This window comes from Adelges cooleyi, unplaced genomic scaffold (genome assembly GCF_023614345.1).
Source record: "Adelges cooleyi isolate 19-005CV unplaced genomic scaffold, UGA_ACOO_1.1 ACOO_flye_CR_arks_rails_tigmint_CR_PRNA_30, whole genome shotgun sequence".
Lineage (NCBI taxonomy): Eukaryota > Metazoa > Arthropoda > Insecta > Hemiptera > Adelgidae > Adelges > Adelges cooleyi.
This window is the reverse complement of record NW_026095971.1, coordinates 8,631,498-8,649,886: the sequence shown is the minus strand read 5'-3', so window position 1 is coordinate 8,649,886 and position 18,389 is coordinate 8,631,498. Positions and strand designations below refer to the sequence as shown.

General features: G+C 29.0%; 3 protein-coding genes across 6 annotated transcripts; 2 read left to right on the top strand and 1 right to left on the bottom strand.

The window, feature by feature from the left end:
* The first annotated feature begins 406 nt into the window (after window positions 1–406).
* LOC126839226 (dual specificity protein phosphatase 22-B-like) lies at window positions 407–6,357 on the top strand. 2 transcript variants are annotated; one of them, XM_050574382.1, is made up of 5 exons: window positions 407–724; window positions 4,074–4,190; window positions 4,248–4,372; window positions 4,889–5,060; window positions 5,926–6,357. In XM_050574382.1, exons 1-5 carry the CDS (start codon window positions 716–718, stop codon window positions 6,052–6,054), a joined length of 552 nt encoding a protein of 183 aa, XP_050430339.1. In that variant the 5' UTR covers window positions 407–715; the 3' UTR covers window positions 6,055–6,357. The 2 variants fall into 2 exon arrangements, with proteins under 2 accessions (XP_050430339.1, XP_050430340.1); XM_050574383.1 differs by lacking the exon at window positions 407–724 and adding an exon at window positions 3,738–3,888.
* Window positions 6,048–11,166, bottom strand: LOC126839220 (twinfilin). Of its 2 annotated transcripts, XM_050574371.1 has the most exons (9): window positions 11,074–11,166; window positions 10,864–10,905; window positions 10,717–10,797; window positions 9,628–9,739; window positions 9,388–9,553; window positions 8,444–8,690; window positions 7,277–7,420; window positions 6,447–6,568; window positions 6,048–6,390 (listed from the first exon to the last, which is right to left on the bottom strand). In XM_050574371.1, the coding sequence occupies exons 2-9, from the start codon at window positions 10,886–10,888 to the stop codon at window positions 6,247–6,249; spliced, it is 1,041 nt and encodes a 346-aa protein (XP_050430328.1). In that variant the 5' UTR covers window positions 10,889–10,905; window positions 11,074–11,166; the 3' UTR covers window positions 6,048–6,246. The 2 variants fall into 2 exon arrangements, with proteins under 2 accessions (XP_050430328.1, XP_050430327.1); XM_050574370.1 differs by lacking the exon at window positions 11,074–11,166 and having other exon boundaries at window positions 10,864–11,067.
* A 169-nt stretch (window positions 11,167–11,335) lies between these two features.
* LOC126839207 (double-strand-break repair protein rad21 homolog) lies at window positions 11,336–18,129 on the top strand. 2 transcript variants are annotated; one of them, XM_050574345.1, is made up of 10 exons: window positions 11,336–11,570; window positions 11,657–11,825; window positions 11,899–12,128; window positions 12,195–13,155; window positions 13,874–14,089; window positions 14,215–14,421; window positions 15,375–15,479; window positions 15,574–15,720; window positions 15,784–15,942; window positions 17,439–18,129. In XM_050574345.1, the coding sequence occupies exons 2-10, from the start codon at window positions 11,682–11,684 to the stop codon at window positions 17,562–17,564; spliced, it is 2,295 nt and encodes a 764-aa protein (XP_050430302.1). In that variant the 5' UTR covers window positions 11,336–11,570; window positions 11,657–11,681; the 3' UTR covers window positions 17,565–18,129. The 2 variants fall into 2 exon arrangements, with proteins under 2 accessions (XP_050430302.1, XP_050430301.1); XM_050574344.1 differs by having other exon boundaries at window positions 11,670–11,825; window positions 17,439–18,127.
* Window positions 18,130–18,389: the final 260 nt, after the last annotated feature.

The following is an 18,389-nucleotide window of genomic DNA, read 5'->3' as shown; positions in this document are numbered from 1 at the left end:
GTTCGTATAATCGTATCCCATAAAATAGTAGTTGCGTAAAAAATTATAGGTAGATTTAAAATGGTTTGAAAAAAAATCGGACACTATTGTTTAACCAATATCTTTAGAGTTCCATACCGAAGCTAAAACCTTGTTGGAATGATTATTGATATGTAACTCGATTTTTTGGTTGGACACTAACTTTATTTTTAATTACTCATAGAGATTTAGTTCATAGAGAACATGTATCGTATACTTACGGGATACCTGTATATTCGTAGTAGACAGTAGTTAGTATACACCAAATGTATAACATTTTTTGACTAATTTAATATTTTAAAATTTAAACATATATTATGTATATTATATTAATAGTTAATAAAATAAGAGATACTTGCCTTTTACAATTTACACAAGAAAAACAACATGAGGTAAGTACGTATTATTATGTATTACCTAAATTAAGAATTTTAATTTTAATATCGACATAAGTTCTGCTTTAGTTAACATGCAAAACAACGATTTAAAAAGCATAAATGTGTATCGTGTTAGGAGTTCTACCGTCACCGGTCATGAGGGGAAGGGGAAGGGTAGTAGATACGAAAAGAAACTTAATTTTCTATTCGCATTGTGGGAACAATTGAACTCAAACAGATTGGTTTAGACATTCAAAACAAACGCTAGTTCATTGTTGGTTTTCACATAGGAAAAATAACATTATACGGATTTAATATCTATGGATAAGGTAAGTACTAACCAAAATATAATTACACAATTGTATAGTTTATAATTAAAACAAAATATAATTCAAGAACTATTAAAAATAAAATAATACCGTATAAGGTCTATGTGTGTATTTTATTTAGGTATTTAAATTTAACTGTATCTATTTCTAAATAATAATTATTATTATTTAAATTTGTAATTAAAACTTATTTTTTACTCTATATATGCGTAACTAGGCTTAGCATCCCCCGCAACATTAGATTTTAGCCTCCCCAAATTATTCGAAGGGTAGATAAATGTAGATTCCAATTACGGAAGGTTGGAGTATACCATTACTTTGATCTGCGCGCATTACTCAACCGCACTCCCACCTCCCATCTTAGTTTTTAAACTCTAATAACATTAAAAGTAATTCAAAATTGGTTATCGACCAGTCAACATTTTCAGCAAATAATTCTTAATTTAAAAAATTAATAAAATATTTACTATTTAAGTAAATAGTAAATAGTTACTATTTAAGTTTTAAAAGTTGATAGAGCTCTGGAAAATACTAAAAAGGTAGTAATTAGTATTTGTATGTAAAATTAAAGGAAGAAAAAATAACAATAATAAATAATTACAATAATCTATGAATTTGTTCTGGAATTTGTATTATTTTATGTATTATTCATGAAAATGTATGCTTCATATCTTATAAAATATAAATATAACTTTTATTCTTTTTATAATTATATTAATACTTATTCAATTTTCTAAGTAGCTCTTTTCGACTAAGCCCTTTCCGTATATTTTCCCGATAACTACAATTTGTCCTATCCTCTGTGACTAAGTTATTAAGACCACCCAATTAAAACAAATTCTTTATAAAATATTTATTTATGTATAATATAAATAATTATATATTTATATTAACCTTTACTGACCACAGATATTTCGTTTTAAAATTGTTTTTAGTAGAGTAATTTTTCCTATGTCTGCATTCTGCTAAGTAGTACTACCTTATACCTACGAATACGCTCCATAGACCATAATTATCGCGATTTTCGTGTAATCAAGGGTTTATAATACATGACTAGGTATCATGGCGATGTCTTTATTTGTCAATGGGTATTTTTTTTAAGTTTTGTATTACATGTTCTTTATTCATATTCTTTGCATCTTTATTCATGCTTCTTTATTTATTCTAAAATATTAGGTAACCATTTGAATATTATTGCGTTGAAATTCTATCTATTACTTCCTGTTTTATAAACTTTCGATAACCCATAAACGTACTTAGCTAAAATTACAAAAATTATAAGTTTGATTGACAATAAAAACTAAAAAATAAAAACTCCTTTAAACCTCTGGCGACTAGCATCTTTACTATATACTCTTGATTATTCGTAGCTACTCGGCATTTTAATAACTAAACAATCGTAACACCGATAAGGGTAGGAATAATACATAATGTTTTATTATTATAAAGATGGAAGAGACGAATAACCGACTAGCGCCAATCGGTAATTTGAACTATGGATTTATTATATAAGATTTGTTTATTCTATAACCAACTTCCTCTTCAAATATATAGATAAGTGATAAAAGTTGAAAAGGCATTACATTTTCTGTTTTTTTTTAATTAAATTTGTCGTGGCCGTAAACAATTGTGGTAACACTTTTGAGTAATTAAAATATTAACAACAACTTTTAATTCTGGTTACCGTTTATTCAATTATATTATACACGCGACTGATAATACTACGCAACTACTTTCGACAATACTATTGCTTATCGGCGGTCCGGTGACGGCCGTATTTATGTTACCCGCGGCAGTCAACATTGCTGATAAGCTGCGCCGGGGTTTTGCTTAATGGGCAATTAGGGAAGCACGACCCGGCCGGGTATTGTCATCGCGGTCCGGGTAATAGTCCAGACCGCGGTGATGGCAATACCCGACCGTGTCAAATTATAAGTAATAATTAATAAGTACAATTATTTATTAATTATTAGTTATTATATATTATTGTTGGAAACATTTTAATTTGTTAACAGTCGTATAGTATAGGTATTCTGTATTTCGTATTAGGTACCACCTTACAACTTTTCTTCATTCAAAGTACGAACACGCTAAAAACACGAAATAACCGTTTAAAATATTTTACATTTTGTGTATATATGTGCAAGTATCACGCGATTGAACACGCAAATACCATTTTTTTAATGCTTTACTCCTGGTTTATTATCATTTCTACCAACAAAAAATAACTAATAAGTATGATATATATATATATATATATATATATTTTATAATAATTACATATATATATATATGTAATTATTATTATAATGTTATTTATTTCTAGCTATTATATATATATATATATATAAATATATATATATAATGGCTAGAAATTCTGTAATTGTAATAAATTACAGGTAAGTGTCGTTCTAGTTAAAAACTCCGAATCGGAGAAACAACATGAATAGACTAATACCTATGACCTTTTAAGTTATAGTAAATGTCACACAGTTTTTCCTAATTCCAACGAAATGTTTGACCTTAACTACTAGGTAATACTATTGAGTATGAATATTGTATACTCAATTGTAATACTTTCGACTTTGAGTAGGTATAACTCTAGCGAATTGTGAGGTATTTGATATTTCTCTACTACTTAAATAATAACAAAAATAATTTTTTAAAACTGGTCATCGACCAGTCAACATTTTTAATAAATTATTCTTAATTAAAAAAAACAATTTAATATATTTATCACCATTTAAGTATCAAGAGTTGATAAAACTCTAGGAAATAGGTACACCCATAAGAACTAAAAATATAAAAAATTTGAATATTGTCTAATATCGTAGTATTATAAAAAATTGCAACTCCATTATCATTTATTAAGTAATCAACAATTTTGAAAAAATATTTATAATCAAAATAATAAATTATAATATTAAGTGCCTATTAGACGCAATATTTTTTTAAATATAATAAATTTATAAATTATAAAATGTAGGGATTATATCGATATAGGTAACATATTTTAGTTATGTATATAATATATATACATATCAATACATATATATATATCAATAACCAGTAATTAAAGGTCTCAGTCTGTCGTTAGCGCTGAAGTGACAACATTGTTGCCTAAATATGTGGTGTACCTACGCGGAGAGTATATAATTTTTATGGTTAAAGGTTTTTATTATTATTTTATTACATATAACCATAAGTTGCTTAAGTTTTTCAATTTTCTAGTAATCATAGGGTTTTAACCTCCCCCCCCCCCCGAGATATTTTTCTGTTCGCCCACCGATTAGATATACCAATTATTGTAATTATATGTTAATATTATGTAATACCTTATGTATTTTAGATTATACCTGGATTGTATATAGGAAGTTTAAGAGATTCAAAAGATTTAACTCAATTAGAAAAAAATCAGATAACTCATATAATTTCTATATTAGACGTACCTAGGGAAATTTATCAAGTAACAAAGATAAAAACATAGAGTGTATTATTTACTAATTCTTAGATATTTTATTAGAATAAAATTTACTTGTGTATAGAAGCTATTGACAGTCCGGAGCAAAATCTTATGCAATATTTTTCTTCTTGCAATGACTTCATTCATAAAGCTCGACTAAATGATCAAAATGTATTAATTCATTGGTAATTTAATATTAGTTATTTTGTTTAATCACTATAGTTTATATTTATAACTATAGTTATATAATAGTAGTAATAATAATTATAATTAATTAATAAACGTTATTAATTGTAATTATACTATGTATTTTGGCTTTGGTCAAAAAGTCATTCTTATATAGTGTTATTTTTCTTCTAACATGAAAAAATGTACACAATACTTCACCACTGTAGTTCAATATTTACTCGGCCTGGAGAGCAGCTCAAGTTTTGAATTTGAGTAATATTGGGTTTTCGTTATTTTTCTATTGTTGGTTTACGAAAACCCAATGTTATTCAAATGCAAAACTTTTACTACTCACTAGGCCGGGTAAATATTGAACTACAGATTACCTATAGTGGTGAAATTTCGTGTACATTTTTTTTCATCTGATAAAAGCAAAAAAAAAACCACTTGGATTAATTCTGTTATTTTGGCTTGGGTCAATAAGTTATGATCTTATATGTATAAATAATATGTAATCATTTTTAATTTAATAGCTTAGCTGGAATGTCCAGAAGTGTTACAATTGCTATAGCATATGTAATGTCTGTCACTTCCATAAAGTTAAAATACACAATGCGCTTAATTAAAATGTGTCGACCAATTGCGAGCCCTAATAAAGGATTCAGTAAACAGCTTAAATACTTCGAATGCTACGGTTTATCAGAAGTAAGTATTACACTTGAAGAGTGAATTTGCCAAACGTTAAGTGCTAAAAGATAAAATTTTAACTTAATAATAATTTTCTGTGTACTACATCATCAAATGACAAGTGTGCTACAGTTGACTGTTGATTCAATTCAAACATTACAACCTAGAAATTTACATCGGTTCAAGTGTAATTTTCTACTTTTTTCTTAACCCTTAAGCAGGCACATGGGGTATTATCATTATCCCAGTCACACTGCGATTCAGGTAAAAAATATAAGTCTTAATTTAAGTGCGACCAAAAGTCACGCGCCTGCTTAAGGGCTAATAAAAAAAAAGATTTTTGAAACAGTCTGTCGTTAGCGCTGATAATTATTGCCATATTTTTTTCTAGTTAAATATTAGGTTTATCTAAAAAGGATATGACATTGTCTCCAAAATATTGTTATCTTTCGTTTTTGTCATAAGTATTTTTACTCTAAAATCATCATGAAGTGAGTAAAACGCATTCTGCGTAGGTATGTTTATGCTAAGAAATTGAGTGTATAATGTCCTATTAAGCTTTCTTGAGAATTTTCTGTGCCGCTATTTAGTGAATGCCTAGCTTTAAACGCAGGGGCATCATAAAGTGTGACATAATGGTTATCTCTGCACCTGAACTTAAGCTGCGTCCATTGTAGCTTGATCCCAGGTGGGCATTCACCCAGAGTTCTTACCACAGCCCATGCTATGTTCTTATTGTATGTGTCTTGCAAAAAAACCCAAAATCTCAATAAAAAACCAACAAATTAATAGCCATATATGCAGAGGTACCTAAAAAAAGAAGCTAATCACAGGAATACAAAGTAAATACAGTTGTATGCATATTAATTTTATTTTATTTTAGGAAAGAACTAGATTGAAATCTTTGGGACTTTCTGCTTATCAGTTAACCACAGACGAAGAATACTGTATAAGAAAACTTAAAGAAGAAAAAAAGAAGCAAAATAAAATGAATACCATTAATGATTTATGAAAATAATAAATAAATAGTTTTAATCTTAGACTACAGAATTAACTGCAATAATACACATACAATACATATAGTTAAACTAACTGAAATGTAATAAAATATGGAAGACCGATTCAAGCGAATAAATGTATCAGTAAAATATTGTTTCAATGTTATTATTTATAACATTTGAATTATTAAAATGAAAAATTCTTCTTATTCATTTGATTTTGTAATACGTCGTGCACCTCTTCCAGGTGCTTTTGGTTTGCTGAACTTGGGTTTATCAGATTCTTTTTCAGGATAAAGTTCATCCAATAAATAATGTTCATTAACTACATCATCGTTGTCTATTTCCAACTATAAACAAAAAAACAACATTTAAATTATGTAGGGTAGTAAATAAATATTTTTACTTTTTTATGAATTTGTAGCTTGTAAATATTTTCTAGCTCTTCAATAAATTGTGACTTGCAGCTGGAGTATAACATTCTCACTTTAATTGGACATGAGTATCCTGGCATTGAGTATATGAAAACTGTAAACATAAATACAAATCAAATATAGATAAACTGTAACAATCTTAGCTTTGACGGGGAGCTGAAAAGGTATTGTTTTTACCCGCAATATCTCCTAAACCGCTGAACCAATTTTTTCAAGTAGCAGGTTTACAGATTAGAAATCGTACTTAAAATGTACTTTATAAGGCCGAAAATCAATAAATTAATTTCAAATAAAAGTCCACTTGATTATTATTTTCAAAATTTGACCTGGCATGAAGGAGTTAATAAATTTTTAATTGAAATCCTGGCTGGATAGGGTACATAAAATGTATTTGATTTAACTCTAATAAGAGCAATTCTGTTCAGTCTTAAGCATAAAACTGTCGGCCTGTAAAATTTATTAGGTTTAAATGGAAATGTGATGTTTTTTCTAGAATATACATGACCTCCACACAATTATCATCTTGTTGGATACGTGTGGAACAGTAAGATTAGGGTTAAATACTTGAAATAAGCCTTATGATACACACCTATAAGTATTTTAGATTTAATTTATAATTTATTATGCCTCCCCTTCCCCAAATAAGTAAAGCGTTTATGTGGTGAAGGTAAAACCATTTTTTTTTGCTTTAACCTGAGAGACGATCAATACTTCTAGTACCAAGTTTGACTCCTTATACCACTGTGGAACAAATTTGACAACAAAATTATGATTTAAATGGTTTATACATTAGTTTACTTACAAATAGAATTAGTCGGAGTTCCATTCTTATTATGTTGATAAGCATACAGATGATATCTTGCATCATCTTTAGGAACTTGATCATTTAGTTTACTAATTGGTACATTATCTGACTTTGCCAGTTCAATACTTTCTTTATTTATATCTAAAAAATATATCCAATTACAAAAATGTAATCATATACTTATTTATTAAATATTTAAAAATTAAATTAACATGTGTAATCAAATTTTAAGTTTGCGCCAGGTGTTTTACGTGACCAAAAAATTCCAGTGAGACTTAAAGTTCAGTACTACAAGAGTGTGGGAAACCAACTATGTTGTATATTTTGAAGTGATGAGAAAAATTAGTATAAGAAAGAATACATAAGAGGTAAAATAGGTGTGGGTTCGATAGCAAACAAAATGAAAGAAAACAAGATGATGGATTGGACATGTTTGAGGAGAGATGAATCGGAAGACTGAAAAAGAGGTAGACGGATGCGATTGAATATTATATGAGCACTGTTGATGTATGTGAGCATGATGTGGAGGATAGTGTACTCAAGAACTTCCCAAAGTTTCATAGCGATTGGATGAATGGTGTAGTAATACGTAAAGGACAAACAGACATATGCCCGTGTTACAGTTTTTCTTCGTTGACCCCAAGCGCTCAGGTGTCCTATAAGAAACATAGCTTCACAAGGATGTTATTTTATCTAAAATTTATGGGAAATAAAAAATAAACTTTCAATTTCAGTAAACAGCGTAGTCACATTATGAAAATTTTAGAGTATAGCAAAAACAAAGTTTATGAATTCCTCTCCCTTTTACATAAGAACAAAAAAAAAAACACATTAAATGCTATTCTAATAAAACATTTATTTATTTAAACAATCTATTGACATAAATAAAAAAAATTAATGGCATAAATTGAAAAAAACTATTTGAAAAAAATAAAATGTCATAATGTGACTACTACCGTTTTTTCCCTGTGCCCTTCACATTAAGTTTAAAAAAAAAATTGTAAAAATATGTTGATAATAGATGCTGTGATAGTTTTAACTATTAGTTTAGATAAGTAAACTCAATTGTAATTGTTTGTATTAACTTCACCATCAATGCAGTCATCATAAATTACACTTCTAAGTTTTAACATATATTAATGTGTGCAACAATAAATTTCATACCAATATAAAATTGTACATAATTGACCTCACTAGTATCTACAAATTTAGAAAGTGCAGTAACTGCAGCTACAGACATGGGAAACTTGACACCTGACATGGTCTGAGCTCGACTATCTACTGATACAGATGTACTATGTCCAACTTCTGCTCTACGAAGTTCGGCTATTTCCTCTTCCCGCATAGTTAATGGAGCTGGTGCTTTTTGAGAAATTCTACTTTGTTCTAATCCATCCAAGGTAACATCACTCTAAAAAGATGTTTACTTTTCATAGATAGTTAAATACAAATTTGTAAGTAATATCCATATAAAGACGACACAAATACTGATGTATATGTAAAATATATATGGAGGAGGAGTGGCCAAGTGGGTAGCGTTCACTGTCGCTGGTTCGACACTTGGTCACGAGCGAGGAACCATTCGGTGAAAAGGAACTGCCTTCCCCCTTTCCGGCGACGGATTGACGACCCGTCCCGGATAGAAAATTTGTCAAGAAACCATCATCTCATTATGGCAGCGTTGGGCCTTCATGGCCCGTTAAGTTACATGATGATGATATATGTATTTAAGTTAAAACTTCTAATACGAACAAGCTTGGAGCACCCCCTAATGGAACTTTTTGAAACTTATACTGCATGTCTGTAACAATGAAAAGAATGTTCCCAAAATATTTGATTATTTTGGCCATAGTCGTATAAAATTTTTTTTACAGTATGTTTGGTCATCATTTTTTTAAATTAAATCAGTTCCTTATATAAAATAATCCTGGCTTTCTGAAAAAAAATATATGGATTTTTTTTTTTTGAAATGTGTTAATAATTTAAAAAGTTGGCTTTTTTGTGCTCAAAATTTGAGATTTTTTCTAATATTTTATAATGTGTAAATTTCAAATTAGGTTCTCCATTATAATTCTTAGAAAAACAAAAAAGTTATACATCATAATTACCAAAATAGTTCCATGAAGTTCTTCTTTAATTTTTGCACTTCCAAACTCTTGTTTAAGTGTAGCTTTTGTAGAAGCATACAACATTTTTTGACGAATAGGAGCAACATCAGGACACCAACTAATAAGTAGCCAATCATAGTTCTTTGTGTCACTTTTAACATCAAATCTGTATTCCCCCCCAAAAAAAAAAATTCAATAAAACAAAATAATTAGTTAACTAATTAATTAATTGATTTATACCGGTATAGTATATAACAAGGTGTTTCTCGATATACAAATTGTTTAATCACATTTTCAAAATCATCTTTCCAAGATTTATGATGTTTTTCATATGCTGATAATACAAGTTGCTCTAAAAAAAAGTCAAATAGATCTTATATTAAGAGAGAAAAGCAACATTTCGTACGGCAGCCATTTAACTAATTAAATAATAAACAATTGGACTTAGATGGGTGATCACAAGACATCTGTTTTAGCAACCAGATATTATTAAAAAAAATATATTGTACCTAGAAAAGAACTTGTGCAACACTTGTGGTTATATATGTTAGTAAAAAAAATATTTAAAAACCTACAAAAAATAATACAGTTTAGAATATATACATATTTTAGTATCAATGCTATCACAATCAGCGCTTTCAATAGACTGAACTGTCTCGAGTCAGAATCTAAGTTGCGAGCTTTGATGATGGCATTTCTACCAAAAAACGTATGTCAGCTAAAGTGTATTATTATGGTTAAAAGTTTCTTAAATAGAAACACATCTACTTTACTGGCCACCCTTTCTTTAAAATTTTTTTTCTCATAGTGATAATACTTTTAATGCTGATTACGAATCTGCTAACATTTTTTGCCGGACAAACTTAGTTTGGGAGTTATAGACATTTGAACATCCCTAAGATCGACATACTCTGCTACCCGCTGGTGCACATCTACATTTTATTTTTCGATTTTATATAATTGTTAACAAAGGTGTTAGGGAAAAAAAAAAAAAAGAACCACGACGAGCCGGGGAAAATAGACCCTTCGGCAGCACAGTGGACGTCCACCACCGAGTGCCTGCGTATGTCGATTGCGGCGATCTTAACATTTTTATAATACCCAAATTAAGTTTATGCGACAAAAAATTCTTGCAGATTCGTAATCAACATTAAAAGTACTATCTATTTGAATAAAAAAAAATTTTAAAAAGGGTGCCCGGTAAACTAGATTTTTACTAAAAACAAATAAGAGATTTACAATTATTTTGTAAGCAATTCTGTCATTTAATTTTAACAGGTTCTATCAAGTTGTTAATTAATACATTAAATTTAAAATACATTAGTTTACCATCTTCAATAGAAACTTTAATGGCTCGAATACTTTTGTCAGAAGCTGATTTACTGAAGAACTTTTTCAATACATCATTTGCTAACACAAAAAAAAAATTAATTATTAAATTGTATTTGATTAGTAACTTAATGAATGTTTGTCTACCTTTAATACCGGTTTGATGAGACATATTTACCCTAGTTATATCTAGAAAAAAATTACTATTAATACACAAGTATACTTTATAGTTATGTACAGGAGTAATTTGTTAAGCAGAAGACACCAGCTTATATTTTTGACATTTTTACTCTTAGGAGAAATACATTTTTAATGTATTAAGTACATATTTTTAATCGTATAGAAAAGTTAACATACATAGATTACAGATGTCAGATGAACCACACACACACACACATATATTTGGATATATTTAATACTTATATATATCCAAGATTACGTTTCAAATTTCAGGTTAACTAATTATATCTTTTATCTATGTTGTGGTGAATTGTGATAATATGAAATATTTGATTACTGTTTACTGAAACTACATTTCTCGATTAATGGACCACAGTTTGTACCGAACTCGTTTCCCGCCCAACATACTGTTCTCCCGCCTAGTCCGCCATATTAATCATGTTGTCGTTTGTTTACCCTTTACATATTTAGTCGACGTAAACCGTTCAAATTATTTTTGTATAAAATTTAATATAAACTAATTGACTAATTTAATAATTATCCGATTTATTTTGTTTCCAATGTCGTTATAAGCTATGGTTTTTTTAGTTGTGAATCCTAAGGCTGCCGCCTAGTTAATTTTTGATATTGAATACAAGGCGTTATCATCCAATAAATAACTCAACTAACAATAAGTAAACAAATAAGTTATATTATTACAATTATTTAAAATTATTGTTTAATTTATTTCATAGTTATTTTTGTTTGTGATTATTTAAAGTGTTATTTTACAGAACCAAGTAATCATGTTTTATTCACATTTCTCATTGTCCAAGAAAGGACCGCTAGCTCGTATATGGTTAGCGGCACATTGGGACAAAAAACTAACCAAAGCTCAAGTATTTGAAACCAATATTGAAACATCTGTAGATGGAATACTTCAGCCAAAAGTGAGTCATTAGAAAATTTAATAAAATTAAAGTTACTTATTGTACTATTAACGATGAACATTTTATGTTATAGGTTAAAATGGCTCTACGTACGTCTGGTCATCTCTTGTTAGGTGTAGTGCGAATTTATTCACGAAAAGCAAAATATCTATTGGCTGATTGCAATGAAGCATTTGTCAAGATTAAAATGGCTTTTCGCCCAGGAATGGTTGACTTGCCTGAAGATAATCATATTGCTGCAGCAAATGCTATTACACTTCCTGAAGTTTTTCATGACTTTGACACAGCTATGCCCGATTTAAAGTGAGTCAAAATTAAAATATTAGATTAAAATTAACTAAATTAATTAATTTGATCAAATTTTTTTAGTGATGTTGATATAGAAGCTCAGTTTAGTTTAAATCAATCTAGAGCAGAAGAAATAACATTGCATGAAGATTACAATATCAGTTCTATGGTTTCGAAAGGCACTGGTTTTGATCAAGGATTTGGTTTTTCGGAAGTTGAAAACTCAGATATTCTTCGACATGGAATTGAACACTCGTTGCTATTTAGTGAAGGAGTTGATCATCTTATGAACCGAGAAAAAGAACCTATAGCTTCTACGTCTAGTGGATCTGGTATTTTAAGCCAAAATAGTTTGGGAATTGATGCTCCAATTAGAGATGATGGATTTGGTGGTAATCTTGGTCAAGTTATCACTGATAATTTCTTTCAAGCTGGAGGTTTGTTTGATGATGTACCTGCAGCACCAATGGAAGTCAATGATGGTCCACCTAGCCCTCCACCTTTTAATACGCCATTACGAAACGATGATGATGACGATCATTTTATGCCGCCTAGTCCAAGTAGACAAAGCTCTGACGGTTCTAGACCAGCATCACCGGTTAATCTTCCTTTTCCTAATGCTGGTGCTTTGGGACTCATACCTTCTCCTGAGAGAGATCAAACATTGATGCCACCACCCGATTTAGATATGCATGATATACACCAACCTGAAGAACCAGAACAATTAAGTGACCAAAATGCTACTGTAGATCAAACTACTTTGGTTCAAAATGAAGAGGAAAGTTTTGCTTTAGCTCCAGTTGATGCTAGTGCATTAAGAGGGCTGCCAAAAACCAAAAGAAAGCGAAAACTTATTGTTGATGAAGTAAAAAATATTTCGGGTGAAGAAATGAAGGCTCAACTCAGTGATACTACTGATATAGTAATTACTCTAGATTTGGCGCCTCCTACTAAAAGATTAATGCACTGGAAAGAGACCGGAGGTGTTGAAAAGTTATTTGCTCTACCAGGAAAGAATATTCCAGCTATTCCATTGGCTAAAGTAATTTTACTTTTTTTTCATAATTAATATATTTTAAATTGAGAAAAAACTTTAAGGTTTTGATTAGTATTTATAAGTAAAAATAATAGAACTAATTATATTCTAATCTTATAAAACTAAAAATAGTATAGTGACATTGGTAATGGACCTTAATTCACAATTTGTAATAAGTAATTATAAAGTTCAGAACCCTTTGTTTCTTTACTCTTAAGCATTAATCTGTGACCAAAAACTTAGAAATTTAGAATTTTATTAATCAAAATCTTTTTTTTATTGTACATCATGATATACACCCATTAGTTTATAAATATTATTTACCACAGTAATGTGAATGCAAGAGCATTTTTACTAAAAAAATAGTATTGAGTTATTATTGCAAGAGAGAAGTTAAGACGAGCTATTTTAGTTAGATAATTATAAACCTTTGTAACACTTATCAAAATAGACTATTTATAAAAGCATAAATTATATGTTACTTGACCTATGCTTTGCTTTTATAAAACCCTAAACTATTACAATTTTTTTTTATACTACCTAATTTTGTAGTCTTGATTTTATTATCTCAAAGTGTACTTTTTACAATTATCCTATTAATATTATTTTTATTATTGTAACTTGTTACTTATCTCATTTACCATATAAATTGTATTTTTAACTTTTTATTTTTTCAAAAAAAATATAGATTGTCTAGTATAAACAAACCATTTTTTCGTTTTAGAACTACCAAAGACATCTGACTGCCAAAACACTGACAAATGAAGAATTGGATACAGAAGGTGGTGTTGAAGGTGATGAAGAAAATGTTTTACCTGCAATAACAGGGCCAGTACCAGCCCGTAGAGGTCGTAAAAGAAAAGTACCCTTAGATGATGATGTACAAAAACCTGCAAAGAAAGATCCGTTACCTCCTATACCTGAGCTACCGCATAATCTGGTATGTTTAATTTAAAAACTTAACTTATCCAAGTTACAATTTTTAAATTTCATAAGCTACTTATAATTAAGTTTTATAATTTCCTTAGCTTATGAAATAATATACATTTATTCATTATTCTTAAGGATTCAATGGATGTTGAAATTGCCGTTTCTTCAACAATAGCACCACCGCCTACTTCAGATGTACCCGAAGAATCTGTTGATTTAGAACATCAAAATCAACAAGCATTAGGATCCCCATTAAACAATAGCACACATATGTTGCCTCCTGGAACTCCTATACATAAATCAAATGAGTCACAAAATGTTGGAATGACTAATGAAGAACAGGTTAGTTTTAATATATTAGTGTATAATTACACCAAATTGTATTTGGACAACATATCTTATATATATCATTATATTTGAGAATCGGACAAACTGTGAAGAGAGTTAAAGAGAAGGTAAATAATTTAGTATGCCACATCGTAAATCCTAGTCCTTTTATGTGTTTTCTTTTAGTTAACACTAGACTAAAGTAATGGTTGACTTTCCTCTTCGAAAGCCATGCTGATTGTCAATAAGAATATATGATTAAGGGTTTGTTTGATGCAGTTATAAACTATTGATTCAAATAATTTGGTTAAGTGTGAAAGGATGGAAACGACACAATTTTACTAACTACACGACTTGTGGGTTGCTGTTATAGAACAAATTTTCTAGATGTTAAAAAAAATATATTCAAGAGAGGGTTAAACAACCTAATAAACAGGCTAGCAAATAGCGAGTCTTCAGTTGAAGAAAACGAGAGCAGATAATTTAATTGGGTCTGTTAGATGAATTATTTTTTAAGAAAGGTAGAGTGTTCGATAGGTCATTAAGAAAAATATTATAGTTTAATGAAGTATGTATTTGTGGGAACTATTGATACAAGGATTAGTAGCAGGAGATGGTAAGAAATATTGAAGTTAGAGGGAAAAAAATCATAAAATAAGTTAGTAGTTCTGGCATGGGAGTTAGAAGAGTTATATTGCCTAAATAAACTGAGGAAAAATAGAGAGCTTAGATCTCAAACTATTTACATGTTTCCTCAATGATTTTAGGTGAGGTGTATAACTTTAGCGTAGTTTCATTGATTATTGATTTTAGAAAGGCTATTGAGCAATCCAAAATAATTATAAAAAATAGGCTATTGAACTTCTATAATTTCTTGTATAAGTAAAATAACGTAGTTATTTATTACTTTGTGTTTTCATTTTATATATAATTCCTGGATAAACAATTGATACATATTTCATTTATAGAGAATAAAGTCATTTGATGAAATTCAAGAACAACCACCATCTGTTCATGATACATCTAATCAACCAGAATTGCAAAATATGGGATATGAAAACAATATTAATCAGGTATGAGTTTTGTATTTTAATATTTATTTAAGTTTATTACTAATTTGCTTAATTTTTTTTAAATTTATTATTTTTAATTTTAATATATTTATAGTCTGCTGACTTCAATCAAGTTATTATGGATAACATGGGCTATGATGGCCATCATAATGCACCAATTACACCTGGCTTACCTTCACCGAGAGGTGGAGCAACACCTTGGCGTGATCAAGATTATGATTATCCTTCTTCTGTTGGCCCTGTAAGGTTTTTTTTACCAGTAGTATTGGCTGTGGATAAAATAAAAATTGTTTTTCATTTTTAGCCGGAAGAACAACAAGCTCCACATGAAACTAATGAGCAATTTGAAGAACGAGTAATGAACAAAAGAGCCAATCAATTATACCATACCATTAAAATGAGATTTACCCAAAAGGAATCTCTTGTATTTGATGATCTCACCTATAAAAATCGAAGAAAAGAGGTATAGTTCTTGACAATGTGCATGTTTTATATTATGTGCTTTCAATAACATTTCATATCATAAGACAATATTTTAAGGTACCTGTACACTGTAGAGTAAAATCTATCTAGAGTAGACTTAGTCTAGTTAGACTGCTCTAGCTGTGTATGTACACTATAAAGAAATTTGCTCTAGATAGAAATCTCTGAAAGTGCGTAGAGCTAATCTACCTAGATTAGTCTATGACCTGTGTACATTTGTACATGATATTTCTGTCGAGAGCAATTAGAGCGTAGTTGATGACAATACTTCGTACGAAAAATGACGGTCTGAAAACGTTTTGCAGCTGCAGTCGTAGCGTATAATTTAATTTTAAAAAAACAGGAGACTTAAAAAAAGAAAAGAACGAAGAGGTTGTGGGTAAGAAATTGCACCGAAGATTGTAAAACTTTCATTTGGCCTTCAATTATCTGTCTCTGGATTCTTTCAACAATTCCAAAGTCCAGGAAACGATTCAATGAGCTCTATTGATATGTTCTCTGTCCCACACAAAATCACTCATCGTACATTCAAACAATTAAACAATATAACTTGAAACAATTACTTATAATAAAAATTACAATAAAGCTTATACACTTATAAACTTTTATAAACAATATCGAAAAAACAACAGTACATGTACGGGTGTTTTTACAGTATCCTAAGCTACTTGAGCTTAATCTATGTTTCAAATTTTTAAAAGCTTATCTTAAGAGGAATCAGAGATATATGGGTTAGAAAAACTGGGTGAATTGGTTCGTGTAAAGATCTGGCATTGCTGGAACTAGGCTACTAATATGTTTTAAAAGAAATTTTACACAAAGTGGCAAAATATGATGTGTTGGTGCTTTCATTATCAATCAATTTATTTTAATAGGACAATATTTAATAGGAATACTTAAAAATATATATTGCTTATATAATATCTAATGATATCTAATATAATAATGATAATATCAATTTTTGGTGGTGTTTTAAATTTTTGATAATATAAAAAATATATTTATATTTATAGAAATAAAACAATTTTCTAATTTTAAGATAACTAAACACTTTAATTTAATTGTATTTTACCAAAAGTTGAAAGAAGACATAACAACTTGTGCCATCTTATCATAGATTTAATCTATGGTATGGTCTATGCATGTTTAAGAATAGTTATGTGGGACGGAGTGGTTGGACAGATTAAGGATGAAGTGCTGCCAATTTGAATCCGGCCACAGGCGGTCTCGCTTACTGGGCAGGACAACCTGACTAGGAGTAGAGACTGCTCTCCCTTCCCCGTGCTATGTATGGCAGAAATGCAATGCGCCCCACTCGGCGACCGAACTAGGCCCCAACAGGGCCTACTCCCGGTCAAGATGCCATAGGAAAAAAAAAGAATAGTTATGGTGTATTTTAAAAATTGTTGAAAACATAATATTGAATACAATTTGTGATTATTATGTGTTTTTATTTTTTGTCTAATTAAATTTCAGGCTGCACAGAAATTTTATTCAGTACTTGTACTAAAAAAATATAAAGTTTTGGAACTAATTCAAGCGGCCCCATATGAGCCTATTCAACTTGTTAAAGGAGCATGTTTTACGGATCCAAAGCTATAACCTTTAAAAAATAAAAAAAGGAATTTTATATGTATGATAATGATTGTTTTAAGGCAAATGCCTAGTACAATTTACACTTTATGTGACAAAAAATATTATTAAGGTTTTTTTAATGGAAAATCTATGTATAAAAATGTATTTCAGGGAATTTCATTTATATTTATTTATTTTAATTTTTGTTTAATGTTAACACTAGGCAATTAAATTGTTGTCAGAAGTTATTTTGAATTGTAACTTAATTTTACATTTAACCTAATGTATGCTTACTGTAAAATTATATAAAGGCATCCCATTTTAAGTTAAATTATGTTTTGTAATATGGTAGTGAGTAATTGTTTAACTCTTAGTTTGAGATTATATTTTCACTATTGTAAACTCGTATAAATGTTATTTCATGATTGTATTTTTCTCATAAATTTTATCTCCAATACACTTTATTAGTTTATAATGTTAATTGTATTTATTTATTATTTATTTACATACACATGTATATACTATTTATCATGTGTACGCCTAGCAAATAGTTAAATTTATAAATAATAACTTTTTGTATTTTTAAACTTTTAAGTAGCCAAGTCATGTTTTTATATTGCTTTCCAAATATCTATATTAAAATTTGTTGTATTTAAAATGAAAATATTTAAATGTTTTTCTTTCAATCTATTTATTTTTTACAAAAAATAGAATACTAGCTTTCACTAAAAAAATAAATAATTATCAAAATGTTATTTAAATACAAGTTCAAAAATAATATTTAATATTCAAGATTGTAATTTTATTTTTCATATATAATTTGGTTTTTAATATAGTTTATATAATATACTT